Raw genomic sequence first — 16,128 nt, 5'->3', positions numbered from 1 at the left:
TATATAGACAAAAACAGTATACAATAATGTCCTTGAAAATTTGTAACCCAAAAGGGTAAATCGTTGAAATGGTTGAAAACACTAGAAATCGTATTATTATTTTCATATTTGCAGTTTCTGTTTTCTGCAAAAACACAATAAAGCCTTGGAAACTGAGCCCTGATAAACGATATGTTTGATTTACGTTTTAGTAATGCCACAGAACATACGTGTGTGATCTTAAAAAAAATAAGACGCTCTGCTCCGCGCTTCGCTCCAGCACAGTGACCGGCCTATCTACGCTCTCTCCTCTATCTACTCCATCTACATTGCGACAACCAACAGAAATCCCTAACTCCTCCCTTCGCTCGTTGCGGCTCACTGTGCCGTCCGCCCGCCCCAAGCCGCCTCGCGGCGGCGCCCCCATCCCGCGTTGAGCTGCGCCACGTCTGCCGCCGCGCCGTGCTCCACCCCTGCCGTGCCCACTCCGCCTCGTCGCGTCGTGCCCCGTCACTCGCCGCGTCGAGGTGCTGCTGATGTCACCGTTCCCCACTAGGAGGTCAAGGTCGTTGTCGACGCCGGCGCCGCCATGACGCTCGACCTCCGCTCACGACATCACGAGATCCGGAGTGGACAGACCCGGAGCGGGCTTCTCTGGCTGCACCTCGCGCACCCTTCCTTCCTCGGATGTTGCAAGCGCGTGTTGCAAGGTATGTTTCAAGTGTTTTAGGTGTTTTATATGCATGTTGCAAGTGTTTCATGTGGATGTTGCAAAAGTAGATCGAGATGTTGCATATGTTGCAATGGTTATACATGTATGTTGTATGCGTATGTTCTAAATGTTTTTAGCTCAAACAGATGTTGCACGTGTTTTATCTGGGTGTTGCATATATTTCACACTTATGTTGTAAGTGTTTCATCCGGATGTTGCACATATGTGTTTCACACATGTTGCAAGTGTTCAATCTAGATGTTGCATATGTTTTGCAATGGCTACACACGTGTTTTCCTCATGTTTCAGACGTATTTTGCAAGTGTTTCAACTGTTTTAGACGTACGTTGTTTTCCTCTAGATATTGCAAAAGTAGATCTGGTGCACATGTTGCAGTGGACTCCATATGCAGTAGCAGCCTACCGCTGCTGAGCCCGCCTGCATGCGTGTGGATGTGAAGGGGGCATGAGCGACAGGCACGGAAAACTGTGTGGGCTCAGATCGAGACGAAAACAGACGTGGGACAAGCGGCACGGGACACAGAACGGCATGGAACCCCACGTGAAGCAGGCGGCCTGGACGCTAGCCCCGTCTAGACATCCGGACGCTAGCCTTTCCCTTTACGTTTTCATCCTTAAAATGGGTTCATTCACATTTTGTCGAGACACGAAGCGAACGGTGTTGCACGGCGGGCGGGCGATGGCTAATGTCTCGTTTCTCTACATCAGTAACAGCAGCTTTTATATTAGACAGTCTTACTTTTTTTACAAATGCAGCATAGAAGTCGTCCGAGTTTTGTGGACCGCTGAGAAACTCAACCAAACTACTTAGCCAATTGAGGGGATAGCGAGGGAGTAGATCGGGTTAGCCTGGTTATAAAGCGAGCTAGTGATGCATACAGTGAGTACCGAGTAGGACTGTCACCAGCATAGTCGCACGACCGGCTGAACTGTTGGTCTCGTCAGCCTGTAAAAGATCCTTAGAAATAATCATCCACATACGCATATTCACTAAGCACTAGGTTAACTAATCGCGAAAGCGACATATCATCCTGAGAAATATTCATATTCGCTAATCACTGACTCATCCATAAAATAATTGCTCGCGAAAGCGACATCACGCCATATCTGCTTACTATTCAAATTCAGAGTACTGAAGAGTGTGCGGGCACTCACCCGGAGGACAGATTTTCACCATATTTCACCTTCCCATGCGACAAAACCAGGTCAAAACGGCCGCTTCTCTCTCTATTTTTGGAATAGTCAAAACGGCTTTCTCGTTGCCTACTATCTCTACGGGCAGCCAGACAAATCTTCGGGTCTCCCAGTTTATTTAAGGACACCACAGGCTCTGCTGCAAAACCAGGCTAGTTTCGCTACCCTCGTCTCACCCTCCCTCCCTCCCCAAATAAGGTCCCGCCCTCTTCCAACATTCACAGGGGGAGGGGAAAACACATTCATCCGGCGGCCATGGCCTCAATTCCGGCGACGACGACCACCGTCGCCATCCTCGTATGCGTCCTCTTCTGTGCCACGGCTGACACTGCCGTCGCCGTCGCCACCGACAACCCCGACCTCCCCGACTACGTCATCCAGGGCCGTGTGTACTGCGACACGTGCCGCGCCGGGTTCGTGACCAACGTCACCGACTACATCGCGGGCGCCAAGGTGCGGCTGGAGTGCAGTCACTTCGGCACCGGCGAGCTCGAGCGCGCCATCGACGGGGTGACCGACGCGACCGGCACGTACACGATCGAGCTCAAGGACAGCCACGAGGAGGACATCTGCCAGGTGGTCCTGGTGCAGAGCCCGCGCGAGGACTGCGACCAGGTGCAGGCGCTCAGGGACCGCGCCGGTGTCCTGCTCACCAGGAACGTCGGCATCTCTGACAGCCTGCGCCCCGCCAACCCGCTCGGCTACCTCAAGGACGTGCCGCTGCCTGTCTGCGCCGCGCTGCTCAAGCAGTTGGACTCGGACGACGACGATGATCAGTAAGACCACGTACGTCGACGACAACTCCGGTCGTCGCGGACAGCCTGCGCAATCACCTGCTGGCCTACAAATATAATGGCACAGAGCGAACGCATGGATAGCAGTATCTGAGAAAAGAAAAGAAAAAAAGGAAAAGAAAGATGTAACTGCTGTATCTGAGAAAAGAAAAATGTAACTTACAGTTACAGTCCTGTGGCTGTTCTGAGTGATGGATGCTTGCTATTGTCGCCCATTCTTCGTTTTAACGTACAAGTTGCACTGCAAGATGGCAGAAACAGACAGCAATACCAGCTCTGGCGAAAACTCACCGACAGAAATAACCAATCTAAAATAACCTGCGGTTCTGATAGCAAGATAAATACCATTTCATTTCTATCAGAAATTAATAAGTTACATCATATTCATAATGACTAGGCACGGCCAAGGTGTATTTTTGCACCTAAAGCACACAGCATTTTGATCACATCGCATTTCATGAAGTATGCACTAGTCCTAGCGGGTTCTCATGGCAGAGCTTATCCAAAAAGAAGATAGCTCTTCTCTTCTCTTCTCTACCATGGCTTCAGATCTCCCACAGGTCCAGGCGGTCCAGTTGAGGCGCTGATCGCCAGGTTGTAAGTACATACCCTCCGGGTGCGGGAGCTTCCGAGCAAGGCCGTTCAAGATTTGGTGGAACGCGTCCCTTGGTTGCGCTGGCTGCGGGAACAGCATGGCCTGCTTCATCGATGGATTTGCAAGTAATCTTTGCTTTCTTAAGATGTCATCTATAGGCATGGACGTGAGGATTGTGTCTAGCTTTGGGACATCCTTCTCCTCGACAAAGACTCCGATTTCCTCCCATGGGATTGCATCCGCAAATGGAAGCACAATATCATCAGCTATGATGACGGGAATGCAACCAAAGACCACAGCCTCGACCAACCTAGGGCTCCACGGTGCCCAGCCCAATGGGCACAGGCAGAAGACAGCACGTTGCATGTCTTCGTAGTAAGTGGCAGGGTGGTCTGTGGAAATGTCAAACAGAGGGTTGCTCTTGAAGTTCTCCCATAGCGAAGCTCGCGCACCTCTGTACAACAATATTGAAGTGAATAAAGGTATCAAACAATAACACCAGATTCAAATATGTTCAAACTTGAAAAGCAATTGCTACCTTGCATAGTATCCGCCCTCAGGGTCATTTCCAGTGTCATAGAAAAGTCCCCGGAAGTAAACAAAGATTGAACGTGGAGTGTCAGGGGAAATCAAGTGAGCTTGCATTTTCTGCGGAGGAGCATAGGGTGGAATAATGATGGAACCCTCCTTCAGACAAACATGATTCTCCTGTCCAAAAGTTTGGACCAATGTAGCACGTCGCAGCAATGGAAGAATTCCACGCTCAATAGCCTTTTCTTCCTGGAAATGTCAATACAATTGTTACGCATACAACTTCTGAGTAAAATGGAAGTTAAGGCATTAAAAGGCAAGATTGCACACAATGAAAAGCATGATGAACATGGGCACTCACCTGATAGTGGAAGCATGCTGCAAAATCATGCGGAACAACAAAGAAGTGATCTGCACCATCAGTCCTATTCCAGAAGGGCCATTTGTTTGAAATATATTGGATTGCACTCCTCATCACCCGTGGTGACTTAAATGGCAAGGGCAGTCCAGCATTAGTTAAATCACAAGTAGTGTAAACTGGTGTATAGAACCAATCAGCTTCCTTGGGATTTAGTGTCCGGACAGCACTTGAGAGCAAGAAACGATGCATGAAAATTTCAGCGGCGAACATGTGACTGAGGCACCGTGGATCCTTGGTGACCATCTTCTTGTTGTACTTCCTTGGTAAGTCATAAATGAAGACCTTCAACCTCCCCACAGGATTATCTTCTAACACATCACCAGCACTCCCTACAGTTTCACAATTGCCGTTTCAGTACACACAAGCAATACACATGAACACAATATGAAGTAGACAAATTCAAGAGCAAAACAATCGTATGGAGATTTTTCTACATAAAATTGCGAGCAACCTCTCCATGTTGACTACAGTCTAAGCTTATGATAGAATAGCTTTTTTAAAGTTGAACCATTCATGTCATTAAGTTGGGCTCATCTTTGATTCCATACCATTTCAACCAACCGAACCCAAATTACCTGCATACAGCTGCATATAAAGGCTCCTTTTCCATGTTTAGATATTTGTTAGTGATCAACCAAACAAGTAACAAAAGCAAGACATTCTTGTGGATTAAACGAAGGAGGACACCCAAAATTAACCCTACAGATAACAACTAAACGGTGATAGTACCATCCACAACTAACTACAAAAGGATCGAGCTTGAACCTGAAAACTTTCACGGTGAAAAAGTTTTTTTTTTTAAAGCAAAAATGGAAAGAAAATTCGGCTGAACTGATACAGATTTGTCCATTAGCCTCAAAGACGTCCTAGTCCACAAGTCTAATCAACAGCAACAACAAACCATATTCAGCAATCAACCTATTCATTCTCCAACTCCACAGCTACAAGAGATTAGTATCACACGGAACGAAGAAATCAACAGTAACGTAGGCCTCGGATTCCAAGGTAGGCTACGAGAAGCAACACGTCGAAGGGGAGGGAAAGAATCAAGTTCCTAAATCACACAGAACCAACTTCGGAAATGAAGAGGGGAAGAAGGTGGGGCACCTGAGATGCGCTCGCTATGCTGCTGAACGGCGTGTTCAGCCTCGCCGCCGCCGGCGGCGGCTGCTGCTGCTGCTGCGACCGGCGGCCAGAGGGCAGAGGCGGCCAACAGCAGGAGGGCCACAATGGGGAGCCACCCCTTTCGTGATCCCATCCCGGACGACCTCTTCGGCCTCGACCTCCCGCAGCAAAGAGAGAGCTTGGCGAGGGGATTGGATTTAGGAATTCGATAAACAGGAGCAGGTTGGGGAAACTAGCAAAAGGAGAGATTTTGTTAGGGACAAATCGAGAGGAGGGGGAGGAGAGAGAGAGAGAGAGAGAGGACCAGCGACCAACTAGTCCACAGTTATCAAATGGAAGCTGCAGCCCCTCTCTGAATCCACAGTATCTATTTTTTTTTTCCTTGAGTCACAGTTTAGGAATAAGGTTGAACTAGTGTTAATCACAATAATTAATAGTCACTAGTGTTTTTGGTGTTTACCTATCTAGTGAAGTTGTAATCCTCTCTTTCCACGGTTTTAGTACTGAATGCCTACTTAAAAAGTTCTCCTCTTGCCTTGATTGAGAAAGTTTGTTACCAGCTTATAAAGAATTATAATTACTGCTGAAGAGTGGTGAAACTGAATATCATGTTTACCGGGCTAAGGCCCCTTTAAGTGGCGAGAATGTTTTTCTAAATCCTATATTCTTCGGTAAAAATGGATTGATTCATAAAAAAGATTCTATGTTATTTTTATTAATAAATTCCTGTGTTCATGTTTAAACATGATTTTATAATGTGTGATGAATATTAGTATTTGACTAAACTAAGTTCAAACTAAAAAACCATCGTGGGAGCTTTTGGCTAGAAATTATTTTTCGCAGAGTGCTACTACCGCCATGATATAACTAATCACCTTAGTTGTAGCTTTGAAAGTTACGTCCAGATTTTAGTAATTAATGACAATATTTATGGACTAATGTCTTTTACATGAGACATGAAGGTAAAAGTGATAGTACACAAGCAAGGTTGAGCTACAGGTGGCTATGAGAGAGAGATGCAATGACCATGTAAAAGATCAACAAGTTGAGAGTGAAGATGGAAAGTAATGGATGCTAGAAGAAGAGAAGTTGAAAGACGAATGCAAGGCAAAGGTATAACATATGGCTTTGTTTTCCACCAGCCATGAGGTGATTAGAGAAATGGAAATTATTGGGTTAATAGGATAGAGTCATACCATGAAGAGGAACAAATCTAATCCCTAGTGCGGTTATCTAGTGCCGATCTAATTTTACATATGCGTTAGAATTGACTGGCGTGACCCTTTCAAAAATACTTGCAAAATGCTAACATAGTACTAAGGGTGTTGGTCATCCTAGTAGACCTATTAGACTCATCGGAGCCCTCCTGTGTGCACCAGAGAGGCGACACTAGAGCTTGTCTATAGTGGTCTTGCTAGGCTGTTGTTGAGTGTGTGAGTGATTTTATGGTGCCATCGGCGTTTTGAGTAATGGAGCTTATGAAACAGTACTCGTGAAAGGATCTAGATGGCTAGAGGATGTATAAAAATTGCTCTATACAAAGCAGAATTACTAGAGCAATTGGTCAGTGCAAGATATGATCCTAATAGCCACTACAAGCACTAGCTCTAGTTCAAACAAGCAAGTTCCTACACGATTCTAGTAGCAATTGGCTTCTATGCTAAGGCACTTCACCACACAAGAGCTACTAACTACTCTAGGAGATGTTGGGCTATAAATACTCCCAAGGGGGTTTCTTATAGTGCCTTCTGGCATTGAGAAGGCTGAAGAGAGTACATGAGCTTAGAGGAGAGCAAAGTGAGGATCAAGTGTGAGATGTAATGTGTTAGGGCCATGATAGACACATACATGTGAGAGTGATCCTGTTGTATGTGAGTGTTAGGTGGCAATGAAGGCCCCATTCGTCTTACCTCATATTCGACTTGTTCGGCTTCTTTTTTTAGTCGGAACAGTGTTTTTCTCTCACAACAATTCAGCTAGAACAGTTTTTTTCAGCCAGTTTCAGCCAAAATTTTGCCAGCCGAACGGGACCGAAGGTTGTAGTTATCATGAGCCGAAGCACTTGAGATCTTGGCAACCTTCATGTGAAGGCAAGGTGTTCTTCTAGGTGGCGGTTCTCCGTATGTGATGTGGAGCGGTGTCGTATCAGTGTGCGGGGGATGAGGAGACCCCTATCTCGGTGGAGAAGCTTAGTAGTGTACACGACACTATGGTGATTTGGATTGGGTGGAGGTTGTGAGATTTGGTGACTCACACCCACCTTTAGTTTGCAATCCAACACCATGACTGTATCGCGTGAAAGTGGTGTCAATTATGAGACTCCATGATTCATGATATTGTATTTGGTTGGTTGTAGTTCAAGACCAAGATCGGAAGAACTGATTGGAATGATAGACTATGTGACTTCATTGCCTTTGGTCGGTCAGGTAAACACTGTGATTGGAAGAGACTTGGTGTCCGGAAGCGTACCTCGGAGGAGCTCCAACGTGGACTAGGGGTTGTATTTTTTACTGTCAATACCACGGGATAAATCTCATTGTCTCTTTGCCTCGCTCTATATTGCATTACTTGTTCTAACTTAGGTGTTATGCTAGTTTGTGTGCAAGAACCTTGTATGTGACAACTAGGATTATATTGCATACTAGATTGTGCTTAGCTATAGGGCTTAACTTTCCAACTAACAAAAATATCTTTGTTTGCCCTTTTCCTAAGGACATGTTTAGTGTGATGGCCCTAAGGACTTGATATTAGTGTGAATCTTTTAGTCATTAGGCAAGAACCACAAGTAGGATGGCTAATGTTTATCCTGATTAAATTTTTATAGTCCCAATTCACCCCAGGGCCAGTTGGCCCTTACATTTTGGCTATTAACATCGTATTTTGTGTGTGTCAATTAGAGGTGGGACTTGCCATGCCATGCCTGTGTTTTTATGTCGCTTTGATCGAGTGTGACTTCTAGCCACATGAGACACGTCGGGTCATGCCAGCACGACAACTAGCCTACATTATTCGTGCCATGTTCTCGATGACACTATACTAGTTTTCTTCACCCGCTCATCAGCTTGTCATTGCGTCAAGATCCATACATTCTGTGGCTATTCTAGAGGATGTTGTAGATAAGAATGTCTAGTACTGGCATTTATCTTTTCTATGGTCTAGCATAACAGCAATCATTCAAGAAAACATGAAAAATATGTGTCTTTTGCGCGTGGAATATATAAGACAAGTGTCATGTCACGCTAAAATATTATGCTGCGGATTCTAAAATAAGAGTAGGGACGGATTCGAACCAGATTCGGACAGATACGGATTCAAATATCACTATTTCCACATTTTAATTCGAATTTGAATACTAATACGAATGTTTGTCGGATACTAATGCAAAACGGATATCTCGGATTCAGATTCAGCTATCTACTTAATTTTGAAGATAATATGTACCTATTTGCTTATCGATAGTTTCAAGGTATAATAAAATTATTATGGATGAAGGGATTTAGAATATAGCTATATAACACCATGGATAAAGACAACTACCAAATATAAAACAATTTAATCAATATTTCAATTATTATTAAACGTATAAAATATAATAAAATCATAGATAATATTGATTAATTATTGAATTAAAAATAAATTCTAGAAGTATATAAATAAAATATCATACTAATTAACATGATTAGCCATATCAAAATTAATTAAACTTAATATTTATGTATCATTAACGATATTAAAACTACATTAGCCATAGATAGCTTTTAAATAATGATACATATCATTTGTTATATCCAAAAAAATTTCATTTACATAGTTAATTAGTCATAACCATAAGATTTATATAGCTTCAAAATAATTTGTACTTTGTGGATACTATTTCATATTTTTTGTCGAATACGGATGTGGAATCGAATAAACAATAATCTTCAAAAACGAATGCGGGTATATTCCTTTAATATTCATATTTAAATTGAATACAGATATGGATATCCATATTTACACGAAAAGATACGGACATCGGATGTTTCGGATGTTTGGATATCCACATCCATCCCTAAATAAGAGGGCCAGGCTAGTCTCTTCACGACGGCTACCCTTTACTCTATCATAGTATGTAGATAATTAATTAAACACTTATGTCACTATCGCAGATGACATATTGATTACCGTAGAACATGTTTTTATAAATCATACTTTTGTCTAGGATTTGCATTAACCGTGAGCGATCGCAATCATCGGTGAGGGCACCCGGAATTCTGCATGGACACGCTTTTCCATGACGCTACCGTTGACGCCTTCCCCTTGGACCGTCGAGTTGGACGCCGGCTGACAGTTGACGAGTTCATCGAGTTGCCATGTGCGGCTTGAGTACCTAATTTCTTGGTTATCACGATACGTAATTCTACTTTGCCACGTATATGTATACTCTTCGATCCCTAGAAAATATTTTGCCTTCTGTTTACGTTTATGTTTCGGTAGTATATAAATATGCGTGCAGTATTTAGCAGCCCAAGATGGAAATTGTTTATTAGCACTGGTTAGTGGTTACAATATTAGACGTAATTGCAACACTGTGTGTAAAGATAACGATAAGCACATTTTCTAAGTTTGTCGAGCGCGGGAAGCAACTGCAATGCATTTTGTGCTTTCTTTTAATAACCATATAATCCTGTAATTGAGTTTTAAGTTATGCATATTATGTGTTGGGTTAAACTTTTATAGTAAGTTTCTCTTGTTTACTACTAGGGATGAAAATGTAGTGAGGTTATCTTGCTTACTAGGGATGAAACCAGATTCTGTTAAACGCATGGAGAATTAGCAAGGCTATTTGCACCCTCCTAACTTCGAACCCCATAACATCCAGCCCCCACGTCGCTCCCTCCAGGGGCGACTCGGGTGGCGCCGCTATGCCCCCTGCCTCCGAGCCCTCCCCCACGCCCTCATCCCCGGCTGCCGCAGGAGCTTGACGCCGGCAGTCCGGTAGAGAGCAAGGACGGTGGCGGCTGGCCCCTCTCCTCCCTCCTCCTTTTCCCAGAGGTGCTCCAGAGGTCAGACTTCTTGGGGATGGCGGACGGCGGCGGATCCCGGCCAGCTACGCTGGATCTAGCATTCCCCCGACGACCAGATCTGGTCTGCCGGCGTACAAATCTGTGGCGCGGTGGTGCGCAAGGGGGCGGCGAGGAAGGGCCCGGTGCGGTGGTGCGGCGGCTACTATGGTGGAAGGAGGCTAATGCGGTGCAGTGGCTGGTGCCCCCCCCCGGCCAGATCTAGTGAGGTGGCGGCGCGGTGGTGCAGCGGCAGCGTGGTGGTGCGGTGACGGCTGTGGCGGTGGAAGACGGCCTGCCCAAGTCTACAGCACTGTGAGCCGTTGGTGCAGTGCGTGCGGAGGCGGCGGTGATGTGGCAGTTCGTCGCCTATGCCATGGTGGCATGGCTGGCTCAGGCTTGTCTGGGTGTGCTCCAGTGGCGTTGGCTGGCGGTGGCTTGGCGATGGCATGCCCGAGATGCCTTGGTGGCGTAGCTAGTGATGCTAGGCCAGGGTGGAGGCTGCAGATCTGCCACCTCCGATGCTAGGATCTGGGGGTCCCTAGGCCGATCGGCTCTGGTGGAGCACGCCGGCGGCGCGGAGTGACTGGGGGTTGTGTTCGCAAGCACAGAGGCTTGTAGGCAGTGAGTGCCATATGGAGGCGGCGAGAACAGCGAGGAGACGGAAGTAGCACAGGGATGCGAGCGGGTGGTGACCATGTCATGGATTCGAGGTGTAAGAGTCAACTACGGTGGAAGGCGGCCGAGGGCATTCACATGGTGATTCGGGGCTTGACTTCTATGTGGCTGTTGTTGGGTGACGGTTTCGATCGTGTGCCGTGAGTGCCCGCAAAGTTGGCGAGGAGTGTAGGGTCGAAAAGGTGGACTAGAGGAGGGTGAATAGTCCTTTCTAAAATTAATCACGCCAGCTAACCAAAATAAATACAGAATTAAAACTAACGGTCTAGCCAAGACTACACCCCTCTATCTAAGTTCTCTAGCACCTTACAAAGATACTAATTAAGCAACTAAGGTGCCAAGCTAGCTAGAGCTCACCTAACAAATCTAGCTTGCAAGGCCATACAAACCTGTGCAATTAGTACTCAAGCAAATGGGGGAGCTCCTACACAATCTAGTAAACAAAAGCACAAAGCTCCTAAGCTCACTAGCAAAGCTCAATAACAAGGATACATAAGCTAAATTATAGAGCACAAATTACTTAGCTACACAAACTAAGCAATGTGACTAACATGGTTACTCAAACCAAATTAGCCACGCAAGGGAACTACTTCTATGCTACACAAGCAAGAAGGTAACTAGCAAACTAACCAAGTCAACTAATTACACGAGCAACTACACAAGCACAAGTATATGAAAGTAAATACAAGCTTGTGTAATGAGAATGCAAACCAATGGGAAGACAAGGATGACACGATGATTTCATCCCGAAGTTCACGTGCTTGCCAACACACTAGTCACTGTTGTGTCGACCGCTCACTTGGTGGTTCGGTGGCTATTTGGCATCACCCGCCAAGCCCACAAATTTGGCACCACAAGAACCTACCCCGAAAGCGAGGGTAGCTCAATGACACGCTCAACTAGAGTTGCTCTTCGCGATCCTCGCAGGGTGAGCACAATCCCCCTCATAAATCCTCCTCCGGAGCATCGCACAATCTTCTCATGCTTCAACAGAGTCACAAGCCACCTAGCTGTCTAGGAGGTGGCAACCTCAAAGAGTAGCAAGCACCACCAGCTTGCAACTCGATCACCTAGTGCCACTTGATGCAACCTCACGATGCAATAGCACTCACACTCAATCGGATGATCACTATCAAGCGTATGTGAGTTAGAGGACTCCCAAGCACATCTACACAAGCCACCAAGGCTTAAGGGTGCTCAGCAACTAGCCCAAGGCCGAGCTCCACCTCTATTTATAGCCCCCACGCCAAATAGAGCTGTTGGAGCAAAGTTGCTTATTTCTACAAGGGCACTGGACACGGCGGTGCTCCTCCCAATGGTCGAATTCCAACGACTAGAAACTAGTCGTTGGTCACTGAACAGGGGTGGCGGTGGCACCGCCCTAGGGTGGCGGTGACCACCCAGCCAGCCCACCGAGAACACCACTCTCTGGAAAAAAGTGGCGGTGCACCGCCCTAGGCACGGCGGTGCCTAGGTGGTGACCAACCCATACTTCCTCTACTCTCTACTGAAAAGCGGTGGTGCCTAGATGGAGCACCGGACACCCCATGGCGGTGCCACCGCCCTACCCATGGCGGTGCACACCGGACATGGCTGTGCCCTAGTTCTTCTACGCCCTTAGGGCCACTACTAAACGGTCACCGGACACAAGAGGACGGTGCCACCCTAACTCCTTCTCGGCCTTGTCTAGCCAGTCACCGCCATAGGGGTGGCGGTGCCATCTAGGCAGCACCTCGAGCCCGGTTTCGCCTCCTCTTCTTCACCAACTTCTTTATCTTTGCAAATATACCAACACCACCAAGTGTTGACCAACTTGTGCACACGTGTAAGCTTTTCACAAATATTTCCCAAAGGATTAGTCACTCAATTTACCATGCCACTCGATCCTAGCAACGATGCAAAGTTAGATCACTCGAGTGGCACTAGATGACTGATATGCAAACAAGTTTGCTCGTCTTGATAGTACGGCCATCTATCCTAAACCCAGTCATGCACTTCTCTATACAACCTTTGATAGGTGAAATAAAATGCGATATAGGTTATACCTTTGCCTTGTGCATTCCATGCCATCTCCTCCAATGTTGATGCAGCACATGCACCAACCTTGATCAACAAATGATATGAGCCACTTCATATCATCATGTGACCTTATTGGTTCATTGATCTTGACCTCACTTGCTCTTCACCGTTGCCTCCGTCCATCGGCGCCAAGTCTTGCTCAAGCTTCACCGTCACATGGTCCATCGCTCCAAAGCCTCCAACTTGCCCTTCACACTTGCAACCGGTCCATCAAGCTAAGTCTTGTCTTGATCTTCTCCACCTTAGTCACATGACTCCATGTCATGTCTCATATGCAATGAGCTCCTTCATCACATGTGTGAGCCTTGCAACAAATCCAAACCATTTCACTTCCATGGCATAGGTTGCTCACACATGATGCACTTTTGGACTAATCACCTGTGTATCTCACTCAAACACATATTAGTCCACATAAGGCTGTCACTCAATTACCAAAACCAAATAAGGACCTTTCAATCTCTCCCTTTTTGGTAATTGATGACAACTCTGCAAAGATATGGACATTAAGTATTTTTGGATTCATGTTGCTTGCCCAAGCAATTTTACCATATGTAAATGATTTTGGATAAGTACCACAAACCCGAAAGGTAGTATTAGCTCCCCCTACATTTGTACTATAGAGTTTGGTTCTAAGCTTGCACATATGCATGAATATGAATTGTGTGAGAGTGATTACTACCAAATGATGCTAAGGTGTAAAGAATAAACCTTTGAAGCATGATACCAATCGTAGTTGCACTTTTAACACCATCCTTAGCATCATGAGTAGCTAGACAACAAAAACACTAGAAACCTCATGAGATCAACATTATAAGCAAGGTTCTTGTACCACATGTAAAAATACAAGTCTAGCTACCATCCTATGCATGCTAGTTATCAAATCATCAATCAAATTCTTCAACTAGCATACAACACACAAGCATGCATATCAAATTTAAAAACTTATGCAATGCAAGCAAGCACATGAATATGCACATATCAAATGCAAACAATCAAGTTTATGAGCTTGCTCCTCCTACTTGTGTGCTTCTCTTGTCCAAGAATTTTGATCCTTCTCAACTCCTCAATGTTGCTCCCTCTTTGTCCATTGTCCATGTCCAAAACCCCAATTGTCATATCTTTGTCTCAATCTCTCCCCCTTTGTCATCAATTTCCATAAAAGGTGTGCATCTCTTGATACAAAGGGTTGCATCGGGGTAGATGGTTGACACTTGAATCTTGCATTTTTTATGGACATCACCTCATATGTTGGAATGACACTATTTGTATAGCTCTTGAGATACCACACATAGGATCTTTGACCTTGATACCAATTGGTGGGACACCTCCCCCTAAGTCATTGCATGGGTCATCCATTTGATAAACTTGAGCTCTTGTAGTGAGGGATGCATTCTTCATTTAATGAACACTTAAAGTTGAGGATCACTTGTGGAACCACCGTCTTGTATGATTGATACTATGTGTAGAAATGTGATACCACGTGTATGATTGATTTGTCCATAAAAACCATTTCTTGAACATTCACTATCTTCATGAGTATCACTTGTAGGATATCACTAGTAAGTTGATCTAGACACCACTTGTGAATACCACTTGATAAATTAATTAAGTCTAGATACCACTTGAAACAACCAAACTAGATATCCATTTGCATTGTTGTCTTATTCTCGTACTCTTGTCACTTATCATGAGCTTCTAAGTTGACTAGAACTAAATTGATTTGCCTAAGCTTCTAAGTCTGGTTTGAACCAATGACAAGCTTCTTCACACCTCTTGCAAGGGTTATCTTGCCAATGTTGTACTTGTCACTTGTTGGCAATCCAAATTAAATCAAACACTTGGGTTCACTAGCTCATGAACAAACTCATACACTACCACTAGATTAATTGATCAAACAAACAATAGTGGTAGGCTATGAATTTAAGCATTTCATTTGTTATGCATCATCCTATGAAGCATGTACTATATGCACTAACCACATACTAGTAAGGGATGAAATGATCATGCACATTTCAATGATACCTTTGCTATTTTGGAGTAGAGGATATTCATTTGATTCCAATTAGCCTCCGTAATAGCAATGTGAAGTCCAAATTATATCTTGGTGAAGACCATTCATCATAGATAGAGTCCATTCTTCACCCATATGAATTGAGAACCACTTAAGATCATGTGCACTCTCTTGAGTTGTGGTTGGCTTGCTTTTTCTTTTGATCAATGCTTGCTTGAGAGCACCAAATGTGAGAATACCCCTTTGAATTCCAATGAATTGCTCTCTTTTTGGTGTTGCTTGCTTTTCTTGATCAACCCTTTTGATTGCTTCAACTAAGCATCTCAAATGTTTCTCAGATCACCACTTCCATATTAGCCTTTCAAGTACTACACTTGGTTTACCTACACATAGGCAGTAAACCCATACACTAGCGAGAAGTGATCTCTCTCCAAAGAACCATTCTAGATACTCACTTGAATTGACTTTGTTTGATTGATCCAAGTGATGGACTTAATTTGATGAGAAACCATGAATTCTTTTTAAGTTCTTTTCTTTCTACTTGTTTAAGTCCTTATCTTTCAACCAAATTGATCTTCAATTGTTACTAGAACTTAAACTTCATCTTTATCTTGAGCTTGGTCTTGATCTTCAATTTGAGTACCAAATGTGTGCCAAGAACACTCCACCATCAAATGGCCTTGTACTCTTGCTTATCATGCTTCTAGATCATCTCAAAACCAAACTTAGGTGCCTCAATCTCTTATAAACATGATTCCAACTTGAGGACCTTTCAATCAAAGTGACTTTTGATCAATCCAATAATTATCACTTTCCTGGCAGATTCTGTACCCTTTAAAGAAAAATGCATATCTCCCGATGTACAAACTCAAATGCCATGAAATGTGGTGGAGATGTGCTTCACTAAGGCATATAGAAGCTTGAAAATTTGACCTTGATTTGACTTT

At 44.6% G+C, this 16,128-nt stretch overlaps 2 protein-coding genes across 2 annotated transcripts; one reads left to right on the top strand and one right to left on the bottom strand.

Moving 5' to 3' along the window:
• The first annotated feature begins 2,057 nt into the window (after positions 1–2,057).
• On the top strand, positions 2,058–2,873 carry LOC136494850 (pollen-specific protein C13-like). The gene has a single exon (XM_066491023.1). The coding sequence runs from the start codon at positions 2,161–2,163 to the stop codon at positions 2,683–2,685; it is 525 nt and encodes a 174-aa protein (XP_066347120.1). The 5' UTR covers positions 2,058–2,160; the 3' UTR covers positions 2,686–2,873.
• A 150-nt stretch (positions 2,874–3,023) lies between these two features.
• LOC136494849 (probable glucuronosyltransferase Os04g0398600) lies at positions 3,024–5,692 on the bottom strand. The gene is given in 5 exon segments (XM_066491022.1): positions 3,024–3,263; positions 3,265–3,748; positions 3,833–4,074; positions 4,187–4,575; positions 5,354–5,692. Coding segments are annotated over 5 exon segments (1,296 nt in total). The 5' UTR covers positions 5,505–5,692; the 3' UTR covers positions 3,024–3,233.
• Positions 5,693–16,128: the final 10,436 nt, after the last annotated feature.

The sequence above is a fragment of the Miscanthus floridulus genome, chromosome 11 (assembly GCF_019320115.1).
Source record: "Miscanthus floridulus cultivar M001 chromosome 11, ASM1932011v1, whole genome shotgun sequence".
Taxonomy (NCBI): Eukaryota; Viridiplantae; Streptophyta; class Magnoliopsida; order Poales; family Poaceae; genus Miscanthus; species Miscanthus floridulus.
This window is presented reverse-complemented; position numbering and strand designations above follow the sequence as displayed.